The 17,518-nt window shown below is 41.6% G+C and overlaps 1 protein-coding gene and 1 long non-coding RNA gene across 5 annotated transcripts in view; one reads left to right on the top strand and one right to left on the bottom strand.

Moving 5' to 3' along the window:
* Positions 1–17,518, top strand: part of GNAS (GNAS complex locus) — a 270,305-nt gene that overhangs the window by 111,974 nt on the left and 140,813 nt on the right. For all 4 annotated transcript variants that reach the window (XM_075901129.1, XM_075901130.1, XM_075901131.1 and 1 more), the window contains exon 2: positions 1,246–1,318. In XM_075901129.1, coding sequence (XP_075757244.1) covers positions 1,246–1,318 — 73 coding nt within the window. The remainder of the gene's footprint in view (positions 1–1,245; positions 1,319–17,518) is intronic.
* Positions 1,031–12,381, bottom strand: LOC142818842 (uncharacterized). Its single transcript, XR_012896499.1, has 3 exons — positions 12,248–12,381; positions 5,539–5,643; positions 1,031–1,257 (listed from the first exon to the last, which is right to left on the bottom strand). It is a non-coding gene; the product is annotated as an uncharacterized LOC142818842 (long non-coding RNA).

The raw sequence follows: 17,518 nt of genomic DNA, 5'->3' as shown, positions 1-17,518 counted from the left end.
AGGGAAGGAGAAGGCAGAGGTGAGTGTCTGTCAGAAAACAAATTTTAAAACCCAACTACTAAAATGCAGTTTTGAACATGAGACTCAAAATGGACTCCTGTGCAGTCAGTGTGTGCTAGGGAAGGCCTGACATCCTAGAAGCACAAACTGTGCCTCCATGAACCTATCCTACAAAGGTGTATGTACGCTTTCTCTTAGTGAGGTTTATGGCAGGGGAAAACAAGCAGTCAAAGGATGCTAGAGAGAGCGTCTATGTGCATATTTTAGTAGGACAAGGAGTTTTACTCCTGCAAAAAATGTCTGTCTGCTTTGCACAGACAGCCACTGAACTGAATGTGTGGATAGCTCATTCAGGTTTTGTGGCTGAAGCCCTTTAGTATGCAGGGGGAGTGGGTACAAGGGGGACTGGAATGGGAGAAAGGGGGCTTTCTTCATGTCCTAGGCTTAGCATGTAGGGTGGGGAAAACAGAAAGGTACTGCTTATAGGAAGCCAACTGATATGAAGGAGCTTTCTCTTTCGCTCAGAGGTGTCTGGGGGTGGGAGAAGACAAGGAGAGGTGTTTACAGGATACAGGCTGGAGAGGGCTTTCTCTGCAACCCATAGAGTGTGTGAGTGATTTGGAGCTTGTGGAGAGGATGGGGAGGCTACTTACAGGACGTAGACTGAGGGAAGGAGGAGGGAGCTTTTCTACAGTTGTGTGGGTGGAAGGGTCAGTGGAACTGCTACTTTCCATTTTCAGATGACAGTATCTGTATCCTACATATTGAATGGTTTAATTTTAGTATTTGTATGGTAAGAGCTACATTTAAGGCTCAAAGATTTTGAAGACCTAACTGAAAAATGCTTTTGTTTCACACGGATTTACTTGACCTTTCTCTCCACCAGAAGGTGGTGACCAAATGAGAAGATTCAAGCTTGTCAGTTTCTCTCCTCCCTCTCCCCAAAATTTTGAAGTTGCCCCTGTCTCTTCCTCCATATCCCCAGCCTGAATCAACATTAATACTAGAAATAATGGATGGTGAAAACCTCCAAGATTCAGCTCTGACACATGACTGGAGCTGGGTATTTATTTTTAGCCATGACTGCAGTTTCCTGTGGCAATTACTTTTTTTTTCTTTCTTTCGCTTTTCACTCATGCACTGAGTAATCCAAATTTTTTAGATTTTGTTGCTGAAGTGAAGATTCTTTTGTGCCCCTGCATCACTCATGCTTCCTTCTGAAACTTGTTTACTTTCATTTTCTAGGTGCTGGTGAATCTGGTAAAAGCACAATAGTCAAACAGATGAGGATCTTACATGTGAATGGATTTAATGCTGAGTAAGTGAATTCATCTTTTTCACTACATATCTTAGGATGTATATATCATACAATAGTGGTTACATTTGTATTCTCCGTATATTTCCTTTTTAATGTTATGACATAGCATGTTCAGATGTAATCACTGTTCCTGTGTGCAGTTTATGTGGAAGAAGTCAGATAATAGTAATAACTAAAGTGACATTGCTAGCCAATGATTTTATCAAGGCTCTGTGTATCAGACTTGATTAAGACTAAGGTTGTTTTTTTGTTGTTGTTTTTTTTTACTGCAGTTTCTTTCATAACATGGCTGACACTGATTTACCTCTGCTGTAGCACATTGATTCATGCTGCTCTAAACATTTTATCTTGTTAGATTATAAAGTAAAAAACAAATGCATTTGTTTCGGTATCTTCATTCTGTACTCTGGTTTGTGAGACTTTGGGGTTCTGAGTTAGATTTTCTTTTCCTTTCCTTCGTTTGTCTACAGTGATGGTCTATTAAATCGTGTTGCTTAAAGTGTTTTTGTTTACACTTATCAAATTATGTGACAGTATTGGTGGGGAAAGTATTAGGCATTAAAAGTCATTCTTACCAATAGTTTAGTTTTTAATTTTATGTATAGTTAAAACAGCTTTGCAGCTTTATCTCAGTGCTATATCAAATGTTGATGATACAGTAAAACCTGTGTTATGCAGCACGCTCGAGGATTAGGGCATTCCGGTTATCTAAAAACTCCGGTTATCTGAGGGTCCCATCAACCTAGGAAAAACCAATGGACAATAATAGTAAAACTCGAGTTTTTAATATTGATAGTTTTGTAGTGTGAGGCAGTTGGTCTCACATTTCTATTTCTATTTTGAGTTAAAGATTATTAGTGCATCTTCAATAAAAAATTGTTAAGCCAATCGTGGTAAACCAAGCCAGACCTGTGCACCTGAAGATGTGACAGTATTGTGGCTGGGGCCAATGCTAGTTAACAACATTTTCTGGTTAACAGAGTGCTGGATAACAAAGGTTTCACTGTAATAATATTTATTAGTCTTCTGTACCATTAACTATATAAAAAAACCAGCCCTGGTACTAGATCTTTTGATCGAGAGATTTTTGTTTCTAATTTTTCACTTAATCTTATTGAGGGTCGATAAACATTTCACTTGCTTTTTTGTTTATACTTATGGGCAATCTCTGCTTCAGAAAGATGTGTGCTCTTAGAATTTTAGCAATTCCAACCTAATTTCTGGGCGTTGGAATTTCAAAACCCAGAGGGGTTTTTTGTTAGATTTCGTTGTATCCCCATCAGGAGTGAAAGTAAGGATTTACTTTCTGTACACTGGGCTCTGTGGAAGGGTGGCTTTGGGAACCCAGAAGTGGCAGGGCTTATGGTGGAAGGGGCAGGGCTCAGGTCAGACTCCCCCAGCCAGACCTTGCCCTTCATGACTGCCACTGCCATGGTGGCCAGGAGCCCAAGGGCTGTGGTGGAGATTTGCTCTGCTGGATCCCATGGGCAGGGAGGCAAAATGGTCAGTGATGTTAAAGTGCTGCCATGGGGGGTCTTTAAAGCACAGCTATGGCAGCACATTAACGTCAGATGTGTACAGGTCTGTACTGGAAACTGGTTATTACTGGAACACCATATTGGTTCATACCAGCCCACTTCCACCTTTTGATCCTCATATTATCTTTGAAAAAAGTATAATGTTTTTCAGTTGTGTAATATTTTGACATTGACATCATTTAGTATCAGGAGTGGCCCGAGGCCAGCTGCAGCAGCTGACGCCCTAGGCGGAAGGCGTGATCCGGCACCACCGCCTGCATGGCCGTCAATTGGCGTGACGCCATCATCGGGCACCCGGGCTGGCAGCGCTCTAGGCAACTGCCTAGTTTGCCTAGGTTCACAGGTTGCTCCTGTTTAGTATGTGAATCTTCAGTTTTAAAGGATTAATTAGTTAGCATCTCTGAGCAAAACATTCAGTCAAAGAACCTGGACAGTACTTTCTCCTAATCCCCAAACACTAGTTTTAGCATGAACGTACACATTCTTTTGGAAGAAAGTTTAGACAGAATGATAATAAATAAGATTCTACAAGCTGTCATCTTAGCTGCTATTTGTAGAAAATATTTTCTCTGTGCTCAAGACAACATTCTCTGCAAAAGGCCTAATCCTGCAAAATCTTTCTCATGCAAACACTCTTCATTAATTTATTTTGGATAGTCAGATGGGTGAAGGGTTGTAGGATTTAACCCTGATATAGGATCAGATGCTGTCTTCCTAAGCATTTGCCATACCCATTAATGTCAATGGAAGTTACAAATGCTAAGTATCTTTCAGAAATTGGCCCATAAAACTGACACAGATTAAATCTACTAAAGATATTAATGGTTGCAAATGAGATGATGTTAGTGAGTAATGCTTTCATACATCCCCTCTATGACTAGTAAGTGTTCAGACATTTAGTTACATGAAAACCGCAGTAGAAAAGCAAGTAGTGCCTACAGAATGTGTGAAAAGCATGTCTTGTGATATCTATTTTTTTAAATTAGTACCAGAAGAATAAATAAATCATAACTTACTCTTGAAATGTTAGGGTGGAAAGTATGTTTAAGAATCGTGAGGCTCTTGCAGATTATACACTAGTTTCTTAAAAGATTTGAACTTTTCTTAAAATGAATTAATCTACTCCCTACATCTTCCTTTCTTGCCCACTCTCCCACAACCTACCCACTGGATTCCCTGCCAAATTTTTAGTATACAATGTAGAAGGATTTAGTTTTCTGGTCTGGTAATTTAAACATTATTTTTCTTACTTATCATACCAATCCCATTAGAAAAGAAATTATGATAAACTCAGTCACGTACAACAACAAAATTAATGGAACTGATGAATGATTTGTGGAACTCTTTCCCTTGTGATGCAGTGGTAACCAGAGATATAACTGGATTGGAAAAAGAACTGGATAAGTTTTTCTTGAAGGTTAGGTCCATCAGTTGCTATGAAGATAGTCAGGGATGTGACCCCATGCTTGGTACAACCCTAAACTTCAGGCAGCCAAGAGTAGACAATAGGATGGATCTCTCTAACTGTCCTATTTTATATGCTCCAGCTGAAGCTCTGCAACTGGACACCATTAGAGACATTGGTTTGGATGACTTTTGGTCTGATTCAGTTTGGCATCTATACTCCTATCATCAATAGTTTTGTAACTGTGGTAACACATTGTATGTGAGGAGTTACTCATTTAGTCCAGTGTTTCCCAAATGGTGTTTTGTGGAACCCTGGAGTTCCACAAAGTGAAAGTAAGAGTTCGGTGAGAAAATTCCATTACAATAACATTTTATGAGTGGAAAAAATATTTAAGCATTTATGAATTTTATTTAAAACCATTTTCATTTATGTTGATCTCATGACCTTGTTAAGCTTTTATTTATTATTATCCTTACTTATTTGTGGTCTACTTTTTCAGCTCCATATATAAGACTGTTATTAGGGGTTCCGCAAAATTCTTTTGAGTTTAAAAGGGTTCAGTGGCCAAATAAAATTGGGAAACACTGCATTAGTCACATTATCCACTGGAATTCCTTCAGCTGTCTACCATGAATGTGGTTTTCAATCTTTTTCCAGTGATGTAGGTTAATTGTGTGGCTTAAAATAAGTCCAGGTTGTTAGTGCCAGGGATGTTAAATTGTGTTTAATCAGCTAATCGAGTGGTCGATGGAATTTCCATCCACTACTTGGTTCGTTGATAAGGGAGAAAACGGTAGAGCTGGAGCAGGCTGCTGCATCTCTGCCTTTAAATGTGTTAAGAGCTGCCCAGTGCCCCACTATGTCTCTGCCTTCCCAGTCCCCCCGTGGAGATGGTACTGGGGGAAACCAGCTTTTAAGCCGGCTCCTCCCAGCACCAACTTTTGCTCCCCCACCCCTGCTGCCTCTCTTTTATAGAGGCAGCAAGATGGGGGAGAAGTGACTAGTCGAATCACTGCTTGACTACCCGATAAGCGTATGCTTATCGTATAGGCGACTAATCGCTTGCATTCCTAGCTAGTACTACTAAAAACTTGCATGACCTTGATTTGATTAACTCTGTGATCACGTGTGTTACAAGCAGAAAGAAAGTATGTCTTTCAAAAAATGAAGTAGATATTATAGTGGCACATGTTTTTTCTTTGTTGAGCAGATATTTTTAATGTCTGCTAATTAAACATTCTGTGTTTCAAAATTGCTGCAGTAAGCTATCATACTTATATTTGTGATTTTTTTCAACTGGTGCTCTAAGGATTCCAGGGAGACGACAGACTATAATGAAGATTTCCAAAGGGGTCCGACCCTTGTAATGTGTTAGGATTCTGCAAATGAAAAAAAATTGAAAACCATTATTCTATATAAAAAGATAGTTGTGCATTTAGCTAAACTTGGCCTTGACTCCTGTATGTTGTATTTAACTAGGATTCAAATTCTTGGTTGTGTTAGCTAATTAGTTTTTTTGAGGAACTGTGAGGGTGTTCCAAGTAATTAAAATGTTTAATTGTTAACTTGAGGTAAATTTGAGGTTGGTTACATGTTTTAGCTGGGTAACAACAGCAAAGGCTGCTTCAAAAATAAAATCCAGTTTCATAAATTATAGTCTGGTGGTGAACAGAAAAAATGTCTTCCCTCCAATCCTCGATCCTCAAAAAAGGCAGAAAGTAATGCATTGTGGTATGGGTGAACAGCGTTTGTGATATTGAGGAAGCAGAACATGGCCTATAATAGAATTAGGATGAGATTTTCAGAAGTGCTTGGTATTAGTGTGTGCTTTCAACTCCTGTAGAAGGTATTTAATTGGTAACACTGTAGATTGTCACATCTACTCAGTAAGTAGTTACAGCATGAGTTTTGGGAGTCCAGGCTTCCCTATGCTGCCTTTCCACTGTGCCTCATCTTTGTCTAAGAGAATCCCACCTTTAAGGATAAATTCAGACGCCATCCCCACCAAATCTTTTGTGCCTCCACAAGACTGCCAACAATGGGGCCCCTTGTGATGTAGTAAGGATTTAAATTTGGCACGTAATAGCAGGAAGCCTGTGACTTCCCTTCCCTCCCTCAACATTCTGAAATTGTCTTTTCATGAGAATACTGCAGGTCTATGTTGCTGCATGTTGCATTTTTTCAGCAAGTAGTAATAAAGTGAAACTAATATGACTCTTCACTTTTTGAATTTGCTTCTCATCCTGAAGCATTATATGCAGAATTCTATATAGCAGATTCTGTGAAACAGGGGGAGCAAATTTAATGGAGAACATGACCAGGACAGACAGAAGGAGGTGTTGATAGGGATTAAATATGGTGTTTTGCTAATAGTTTATGTTGACAGGCTCTCAAAGGAGATTCACTGTCACGTGTTTTTTCATAAAGGGAGGAATAAAAGGGGAGTGGGCAATTTGGAAAGGCCTTGTTAAAAAAGGTTGAAATAGTTGAACAAAAATGAAACACTGCTGGAAATCAGATGTTGAAGAAGTGACACTGGGAAAAGTGACAGATAAGGGAAAGATGGTGTTTTAGTTAGTAGATTTGGGTTGTATTTCTGGCTCAGTCATTCTGACTGCAAGACAGTGGGTAGATCAAGTAGCTCCTCTCTGCCTCAGTTTCCCCATAATACATATGGGAATAATATTTAAATACCTTGTGCTTAATGTACTAATATTTTTAAAGCACTTAAAGATAATAGGAGAAACTGGCCTAGTGAATGGAGGAATCAGTAGGTATAATACATCTTGGTTTTTCATTGGGATTTTGACACCGTTCCACATGGCAATCTTTATAAGCAAACTAAGGAAGAGTGTTATCGGTGGACTTATAACATGGTGGATTTATAATCCATTGGAAAATCATGCTCAAGAAGTAGTTGTTACTAGTGATTCTTTGTCAAAGTAGGAGAACATATCTAGTGGTGTTCCACTTAGGTCTGCCTTTTCTCTGGTATTGGTACCATTCAATATTTTTCATTAAGGATTGAGATAATGGAGTGGAGGGTATGTTTAAAATTTGCAGAATACATCATACTGTAAGGAGTTGCAAGCACTTTGGAGCACAAGATTAGGAGTCTTTGGAAAAGGATGGTGATTAGTTGTTTGTAGTGTTCACTGAATATAGGACAAGAAGTAACGGGCTGAATCTGCAGTAAGAAAGTTTTAGGTTAAATATTAGGAAAACTTCCTAACTAATGCAGAGCTTAACTACCCTTCTAGACTTCCAAGGGAAGTTGTAGATTCGCTGTCATTGGACATTTTTAAAAGCAGGTTAGACAAACACCTGTGAGAGAGAGTCTAGGTTTTGCCTCACTAAAGGGCAGCTGAATTGAATTAGCTCTCAAGATCCTTCCCAGCAATGCTTCTCTGTGACTAGGTGATTCTGTGATCAGAATTCACAGTAAGGTTGACAGATGGGAGAGCTGGTCTGAAATCAACAAGATATTCAGTAAAGATAGGAGAAGATATTGCACTTAGGAAGGAAAAATCAAATGCACAAATACAAAACAGAAAATAACTGGCTAGCTAGTTGTACTACTATGTATGATCTAGGGGTTATAGAGGACTAGAAATCGAATGAGATTAAAAAATGTGGTTCATTTGCAAAAAAGACTAATATTCCGGTTGTTTTAAGAAGAAGGTTTTTTATGTCCTTTCTGCTCCACACTAGTGAGCCATCAAATGGAGTAGTGTGTCCAGTTCTTGGTACCACACTTTAAGAAAGATATGGACAAATGTCTGAATTTTCTCCAAAGAGCTACAAAAATGATTAAAGTTGTAGAAAACATGACTGATTATGAAAGGTTTTAAAAAAAGAGGGTATGTTGTGTCTTGCTGAAAGAAGAAGGGGACCTGATAATGATCTTCAGTTATGTTAAGGGCTTTATGAGTATGGTAATCAATTGTTCTCAATTGGCACAGAAGGTAGGATAAGCAGTAATGGACTTAATCTAAATCATGGGAGATTTAGATGAGATATTCAGAAAAACTTTCCAACTATAAAGGCAGTTAAATTCTGGAATAGGTTTCCAAGGGAAGTTGTGGATTCCCAGTTGTTGAAGGTTTTTAAGAATAGGTTAGACACAAACTGTTAAGGATGGTGTATATCTGTTTTCTTTTCTTAGCTAAACTTGAGGATACCATAGATGACCTCTTGAGGTCTCTCTCAGTGCTACATTTCTATGATTTTGTGAAACAGAATTGAATAGTTCAGAGTATGTCTACAGTACAGCAGTAATTTGACCTGAGGTATGCACCTCCAGCTACACAAATAGCTCAGTTACTGTGGAGTCTTCCCTTTGTGGAGTCAACGGGAGACACTCTTACTCTCAGGTTGGGGGTAGAGCACAGGGGTTGACGGGAGAGTGATCTCCGATTAATTTGGTGGCTCTTCACTAAACCCACTAAATTGCCTTCCGGTGCATCTATCTCAACGTTGGTCCTGGTAGTGTGGGATGTAGCCTTAGTTTTCAAGGCTGTCAGGGGGATTTTGTATGAATTCCTTACTGCAATTTTTTTCAAAATAAAATTTGGATAAAAACCTAAAGTTTTGCAACCTTCTCCTTTTGTCCTCTTCTCCAGGCCACAGTTTTAAAATAGCTTGAGAAAATGTGGAGATGTTTTCCAACACACAATTTAATCCCTCTTTGTACACGGATCATTTAGACCTCCGTCATTTTAAAGCCAGTGAATGGCAGAGTTTAAAACTGTGTGGTTACTGTCAACCCAGATTGGATTCAAACAATTGAATCTGTGACCCATCACAATACCTATTTCCCCATTACCATCTGTCCCCTCAGCATATGCAATCTTTTGGTTTTATTTGCTAAATGCTGATTTTGGTTTATTTTGCAATTTTTTTTTTAAATCTGTTAAGACAAAGTGAAGGAATATAACAATTATAACTAAATCATCCAGAAGGAAGATTTTTTTTTGCCCTTCCTTATGAATAGGCTACAACACATACTAACGTTGTTCCTGTGTCTTCCCTGTTTTTTGGACTTTATACAAGAATAATTATTTTCAGAATGATCTTGTCAGTGCATTTCCAGGAAACATAAAGTGACTTTAACCAGATTCTTTCATATTAACAACAGAAACAAATTTTTCTGATGGTCAAGTAAAACTCACTAGTTTTTTCGAGTCCGTTGACATGTAATAGCCTGCATAACCCCTCTGTGTGTGTATATTTGAGACAGTGGGGTTTGCTTGAAGAAACTTCAAAAATCGCATTCCAGCTGAACAGCTAATCATGGATTTTGATTAGGGATGTAAGAGAGTAGTCGACTAGTTGACTAACCGATAAGCCTATGTTTATAGGGGAGCGAGTCCCACCCTCTGCTGCCTCTGATAAAGAGATAGCAAGGGAAGAGGGAAGCAGGAGCCAGTGCTGGGGGGAGGGGGCTTAAAATCCGGTTCCCCCAGCACCATCTTCACAGTGTCACCTGGCCCACTCCTTCCCACTGCTGTCTCTATCAGAGGCAGTTGGAGGGGTGGGTAAGGGGATGCAGCCATGAAGCAGCTCCTGTCTGAGGGCGGTCCCAGCAGGGCGGTGGGACCCCCCCCCCGCTCACAGGGGATGCTACCATGAAGCAGTTCCTGACCGCAGTGGCCCAGCTGTGGTCCGGGTGGCTTCGCAGAAGCAGCTTCTGTGTGCAGGGGGTCCCAGCAGGAAGTGGGGACCTCCCGCACTCAGGGGCTGCTGCCATGAAATAGCCCCTGACTGCAACAGCCTGGCTGCAGACCTCTGCTGGGACCCCCCTGTGGACAGGGGTTGCTGCCAGTTAGGCAGGAAGGCTATCTCAATCCCAGCTCACACTTGGTGCGGGACCAAACCCCGCTGCAGCTCTGCAATTTAAAAAGCAGTGGGATCAGCGCAGGCTGCCCCTTGGCTCCTACTGCCTTTTAAATTGCAGAGCTGAAGTGGGGTTTGGTCCCGCACTCCGCATGAGTAGTCGATAGAATTCTTATCCACTACTCGATTACTTAAATACCCACCTCTTAACATCCCTGATTTTGATAGGAGTCTATGTTGTGGAATGTGAGATAAGGAGGAAGAATTTATTTTGTTGCATTATAAATCTTGTATTAAAAATAATTGCCTTTTTTGATAAGGCTACTTAAGTAATAATAAACTGGCAGTATATCAGTTGACAAGATACTGGGATTAAAACTTGGTTCTGCATGTCTTGCAATAGGTGCAACACTGTTTATAAAAGGTAAATATTATCTTCTCCTATTTTATGATCTGGTGGAAGACAGTTTTATCTGATGAAAATAAAAAAAAATCTCAGTTGTTAGGAACCTGAATGTTGTGTTAAGGTGAACTTTAGATGGAAAATATTTTAATTTTCTAAAAGGGACAAAATCACCCTTTTAAAGAGGCAGCAAAATTCAATCTTGGTCTCTTCATATTTCTTGGAAGAGATCTTGAAGGATGTAACAATTAACCTTTGAGTCTCACTCTGCGCATTTGTTCATGTCATAGAACTGAAAGGAACCACAAGAGGTCATCAAGTCCAGCCCCCCTACATTTAAGGCAGGACTAAGTATTATGTAGGCCAGGGGTGGGCAATAATTTTTGCAAGGGATGCCACTTAATGAATTTTGGTACATGGTTATGGGCTGGTTCCATCCCCAGAAGGGGCAGGATGGGAGACTAGCCTCCCCCAGAGTTGCCTGGGGCTGGAGGCTTTGAATTAAAAACACAGCAAAGGGCTCATGGCTCCTGGGCCTGCCCATTACCACGTTGTCTGAAAGCTGCCTGGGCTTTGCGGCAGTTTAAAGGGCTCGTGGCTCTGGCCCTTGCCAGATTAGCGCCACGATTGGGAGCCATGAGCCATTTAAATAGGATCTTGCTCCCTGAGCCACCTCCTGGAAATTCGGTGGCACGGGCAGCAGGATATAATAGAAAGCGGCCAGATGCAGTCCTCGGGTTGGATCAAAGTGTTAGGCAGGTCAGATCCGGCCCCCAGGCCACATCTTACCCAGCCCCAATCTAGGCCATAACCTGCTCTTAAGTCTCCAATGATAGTGATTCCACAACCTCCGTAGGCAATTTATTCCAATGCTTAACCACCTTGACAGGAAGTTTTTTCTAATGTCCAACCTCAACCTCCCTTGCTGCAATTTAAACCCTTGGCTTAAATTACATCAGAGGCTAAGGAGAATATTTTTTTCTCCCTCCCTCTTGTAACAAACTTTTGGGTACTTGAAAGCTATTGTTTATATTCCCTTTCAAGTCTTCTCCTTTCCAGATTAAGCAGCCCCAATTCTTTCAGTCTTCTTCCTTCATAGGTTTCGTTTTCTAGATAATCTTTAACATTTTTTGTTGCTCTTCTCTGGACTTTTCAGTTTGTCCATATCTTGTCCTGAAATATGGCACCCAGCACTGCACACCGTGCTTCAGTTGAGGCCTATTCAGCATGGAGTAAAGCAGAAGAATTACTTCTCATGTTCTGTTTATAACACTTTCTTTATGCTTTGATTTCCAAATCAACAGTCTTTCATTTCTTAGAATATTAGTGCAAATGATCCCACCTGGGCACTTCCATCAGACACCTCTTTTGTTGTGCTCCCCCCACCCTGCTCCCCCCACCCTACCATTAGTGCCCTCCCCATGCGCTACAGTTGTCCCGAAGCACCTGCCACCAGAGTCATCAGCCTCTGCAATCTAACTTAGCCTGCTGCAGGGGTTACTGCTGTGGGCGGCGGGATAGGGGGACTCGGGCCCGCCCACTCTCCCAAATCCCGGCCCAGGGCCCTAAGGCAGGGCGATCTCTCCATGACCAGCGGATGGGGGAGTAACCCCGAAAGTCACCTGCTCTCGGGTTCCACGGCCCAGCCTTGGGCCGCTTCCTACTCCCAATCTACTGTCTCTTTACCCCCTAGGGTGCCCCGGCCCTGGCACCTCCTCCAGCTTTCCCCTGTTCCCGGCGCTTACCGGTCTTCCCATTTTCCCCCTCTCCTGACTGCGGCAGAGGCCTGTCTTCCCCCTCCCCTTCGTGGCCCTGGTGTCCTTCTTAAATGTCCTGCTGCTCCGGCAGGTGACGTCATCAGCTGGCACCTCCTTCTTAGCGCGCCCAGCGCTTATGGCGCCGTCATCTGCTGCGATCCTGACTGCCCCCGCACGGGCTCGGCACATCTTCTCCTGGCGCTTCTCGGCCGGGGGCCCTCCTGCCCAAGGTCTCTCTCGCCCCCCCCTCCAGTGTGGGGTTGCCTCACCCCGTCACAGTTAGCATTAAAAACAGCTATTGTGTGGATTCTAGAATTATGAGTTCAAGTGAGACTCCCTCTGAAAGGATTACAGAATCCATCCTTCTGGAAATACTGATACGTCATAATGTATGCCTTGTGTGTCACATTGTAATTTGGTCTACAAACACTGATGTCCTCTGATGTTGAGTATAAGCCCATAAGGGCCAGATCCAAAGTAGGGATGTCAGATGACTACACAATTAGCTGATAAGACTAAGCTTATTTTTTTAATCTTGTCGACTGCATGCAATCCCCTCCTTCCCCCATGGGCGGTTGGTGCAGCTGGGGCTGGTGGCAGAGCAGGAGCTGGTGTCCATGAGGAGCTGGCTTAAAACCTGGCTCCCCACGGGCACCAGATCCGCCTGCCCATCACCCTCACGCTGCTGCCTCTGATAGAGAGTCAGCAGCATGGAGGGTGAAGGGGTAGGCTGGAGTCAGTATATGCAGGGAACTGACTTTCAAGCAGGATCCCCTCACATACTGGCTCCACAGTCCTGCTTGCTCTTCCCCTCCCACCCCCTCCCTTGCTGCCTCCTTCAGAGGCAGGAGGGGCAGGCAGGAGCCGGTACTCAAGAGAGCTGACTTTTAAAAGCAGGTTCCCCCCAGCACCAGCTCCCTGATGCTGCCTACCCTCCATTCCCAGTGCTGCTGTGTCTATCAGAGGCAGCATCACAATGGGGGTGAGAGAGGGCAGCTGCCATGAAGCAGCCTCTGTCTACCGAGGGGCCAAACTCCCTGGCTACGTCTAGACAGGCATGATTTTCCGCAAATGCTTTTAATGGAAAAGTTTTCCGTTAAAAGCATTTGCGGAAAAGAGCGTCTAGATTGGCACGGACGCTTTTCTGCAAAAGCTCTTTTTGCAGAAAAGCATCCGTGCCAATCTCAACGCGGTTTTGTGCAAGAAAACCCCGATCACCATTTTTGCCATTGGGGCTTTTTTGCGCAAAACAATACCGCGTTGTCTACACTGGCCCTCTTGCGCAAAAGCATTTGCGCAAGAGGGCTTATGCCCGAATGGGAGCAGCATAGCATTTCCGCAAGAAGCACTGATTTCAGACACTAGGAAGTCTGTTCTTGCGGAAATTCAAGCAGCCAGTATAGACAGCTGGCAAGTTTTTCCACAATTTTGTGGAAAAACTTGCCAGTCTAGACGCAGCCCCTGTGGACAGAGGCTACTTCGTGGCAGTAGCCCCTGTCCTCAGGGGATCTGAGTTGCATGTGTACAGAGGCAGCATCCCACAGAGCAGCCTCTGGTGAGCCTGGGACTGCTGTGGACAGAGGCCGCTCTGTGACAGCAGCTCCTGGCTGTCTGTGGAGGGTCCAAGGTCCCTGTGGATAGAAGTTGCTGATGCAGGGCAGTCTCTGTCCATGGGGAGCTTGGGACCCTCTTCCCCTGCAGACAGAGGCTGCTGCCACCCCACACTGGTGCCTCTGTATCAGAGGGAGCAAGCAGGCAGCTGGTCTGTGCGGGGAGTTGGTTTTTAAATTGGTTCCCCTCGTGGACTGGCTCCGCCTGCCACCCCACGCTGCTGCCTCTAATACAGAGGTAGCAGTGCGGCGTGGCAGGGGGCTCCCCAGGAGTGGGGCTGGGAGTGCAAATAGTCGTGTACCTGCTAAGGTTTCATGAGGTAACATGACTGTTCAAGTACACAATAGCTAACGTTCTTAATCCAAAGATCACTAATGTTAGTAGAAGAACTCCCATTCGTTCACTTCAATTGGTTTTAAATCTGGCCTTAAGATTATATTGTCAACTACACTGACCTGCTTTTTTTTTTTAAACATTTTATTCACTTAAAATGCGATAACCTGTAGACAACTGGCATACAAAGATTTGAGAGTTCCTTAAAAATAGAGAGTACTTGTCTATTTCTATCAGAATCATGCTGCTGCGTAAAGACGTTAGTTTTAAAGCACACTATCGAAGAGAAGATTCAGACTTGGTTTTTTTTTAAACTTATATTACTTGGAAAAATGTTTTATTTGCAAATTGATTATCTTGGTGATTCATTCTCCCTCAGAAAATTTGCTAGATTTTGGTTGCATATGAAAGAGTAACAGCACTTTCCTTGGCAGACTATGCAGATTTCTTTATTTGGAGGAGGGGGGGAGGGGAACTCCTGCTGGTAAAACAGTCCTTACACTGTCAGTTTGTGTTGTCACAAGTAAAGAACTGTTTGTCTCCTGAATTATTGTTCCTGACCTTGTAACTCGACATTTTGTGCTTGTATTTAAATGTTGCAATTTTCTGATAAACAGAAATGGTAATCTCTTCCTTTAAACTACATTTACATATGTCACAAGCGACTTGATTTATTAAGTTTTTATTGCATATTAGGAGGACTGTACAAAAACACAGCATTTGCCGTCACTTCGGTGTTGAGGTTTAAATTTCACTCAAACTCTTTAAGTACGCACAGGAAGTTTTCACTTGAGTACAGTGCAGTACCGTTAGTTCTAGAGGGCTTTGAGGGCAGTGATTATGATATACTTATTTCACTATTTGTAGACTGATGTCATCTGAGAAGCAAAAGGGAAAAATAAAAACTATCTAAAGATTGCTGAAAATAAACTGTGGACTGTTTTAGAACTGACTTTGTGTCTCTTTTTGTTTTTTGTTAATTACTTTTTGCCAGTGGTTAAAACTAAAACAAATTTCAGCTGTCTATATGCCATGACTTTCCAAAGATCTCCCCTTTTTCTTTCCCCCATACCAAAAAATCACCTACAGCTTCAGTAAAAAATATAGCAAGTTGGAAACTTGTTTTAGAATATTTTGTAAATGACTGAAGCAAAAATATCAAGGTATAAAGGGCAGGTAACATTATTTTTCAAAACTGTCCCCCATTCATAACTTTGAAAAATTTACTTTTGGAATCTAACTGTAGAGCAGAATATTGTCTTCTCCCTAACCTATTGCAAAATAGCAGCCTAAAGCATTATTATCAAATTCTGCTACAAAACACAAAGCTAAAGAGAAGAGTCACTGGTCATACTGAAGTTTTTTGTAATCTCTTCATATCCCTACCTCTATCCTGAAGAAATTACAGCATTACCTCCTACCAGCCTTTTATAGTGCCTTCAAGAACATACTGCTTGTTGTATTCCTTCTATTGCACAGGGTCTGTGTCCGTCTTATCCTTTTATTTATCTTACCATGAATTTTTTTTCTTTTTATTCATCCTCACCTTTTTAAATGCACAGACCAGGGGGTTAATCTTGATTCTTTCCCCAAAATGTTTTCCCAGTTAAAATTGCTGTTTTCTTGACACTTCCTGTATTGAAAAATTAACACGTTCATGGACCAGAGACTTCCTGAGCTTTTCAGCCTCATGGAGGGATGCATTTTTACTTTTAAAAACATACATTCAGATTATTATCACTATTTGAGTCTTCCCGTTTCAGCAGAAACTCCATTTTCTCTATGTCCTTTTCCTCTGTGTCACTAATCTACTAGAGGTCTTTGAGGGGGTCAGTAAACATGTGGACAAGGGGGATCGAGTAGATATAGTATACTTAGATTTCTAGAAGCCTTTAACAAAGTCCCTCACGTAAAGGCTCTTAAGTAGAGAAAATTGTCATGGGATAAGAGGGAAAGTCTTAAGTGTTAAGTTTTCCAAATGGTCCCCCAAATGTCAGTCCTGAGACCAATACTATTCAACTTATTTATAAATGATCTAGAGAAAGGGGTAAACAGTGAGGTGGCAAAATTTGCAGATGATACCAAACTGCTCAAGGTAGTTAAGACCAAAGCAGACTGTGAAGAGCTTAAAAAAGAACTCACCAAAATAACTGGGCAACAAAATGGCAGATGAAATGTAATGTTGATAAATGTAAAGTAATACACATTGGGGAAAAAATAATCCCAACCATACATACAATATGATAGGGACTAAATTAGCTACAGCTACTCAAGAGAGAGATCTTGGAGTGATTGTGGCGAGTTCTCTGAAAACATCTACTCAGTGTGCAGCGGCAGTCAAAAAAACAAATAGAATGTTAGGAATCATTAAAAAAGTGATAGAGAATAAAACAGAATATCTTATTGCCTCTATATAAAATCATGGTACTCCCACATATTGAATACTGCGTACAGATGTGGTCGCCTCATCTCAAAAAAGATATATTGGCATTGGAAAAGGTTCAGAGAAAGGCAACAAAAATGATTAGGTTTTGGAACAGATCCCATATGAAGAGAGATTTAAAAAGACTTAGACTTTTCATCTTAGAAAAGAGGAGACTAAGGGGGGATATGATAGAGGTCTATAAAATTATGACTGGCATGGGAAAAGTGAATAAGGAAAAGTTATTTACTTATTCCCACAATATAAGAACTAGGGGTCACCAAATGAAATTAATAGGCAGCAGGTTTAAAACAAACAAAAGGAAGTTTTTCTTCACTCAGTGCACAGTCAACCTGTGGAACTCCTTGCCAGAGGATATTGTGAAGTCTAGGACTTGAACAAGGTTCAAAAAAGAGCTAGATAGATTCATGGAGGTTATGTCTGTCAATGGTGATTAGCCAAGATGGGTAGTAATGGTGTCCCTAGCCTCTGTTTGTCTGGAAATGGATGACAGAAGAGGGATCAGGTGGTGATTACCTGTTGTGTTCCCTCCTTCTGGGGCATCTGGTATTGGCCACTGACGGCAGACAGGATACTGGGTTATATGAACCTTTGGTCTGACCCAGTATGGCTGTTCTTATGTCCTAGACAAGAATAGAATTTCAGCTAATTTTTTCTAGTAAAAAATCTCTCTCTTAAATTCCAGTGAGCTGATCCTGTCAGAAGTGCTTTATTCATAAATACAGTATCTTTACTGTATGCTCCTTCAAACCAGATAGCCGAACGGCTTGGCTTCTTGCATTGGTTGCTGTGTTCTGTACACTAGAAGTTTCACACTGGAGGGTGAATATGTGATTGTATACCATTTCTGTTGGTATTTAGGATGGATTCAG

Source organism: Pelodiscus sinensis, chromosome 18, assembly GCF_049634645.1.
Source record: "Pelodiscus sinensis isolate JC-2024 chromosome 18, ASM4963464v1, whole genome shotgun sequence".
NCBI lineage: Eukaryota > Metazoa > Chordata > Testudines > Trionychidae > Pelodiscus > Pelodiscus sinensis.
This window is presented reverse-complemented; position numbering and strand designations above follow the sequence as displayed.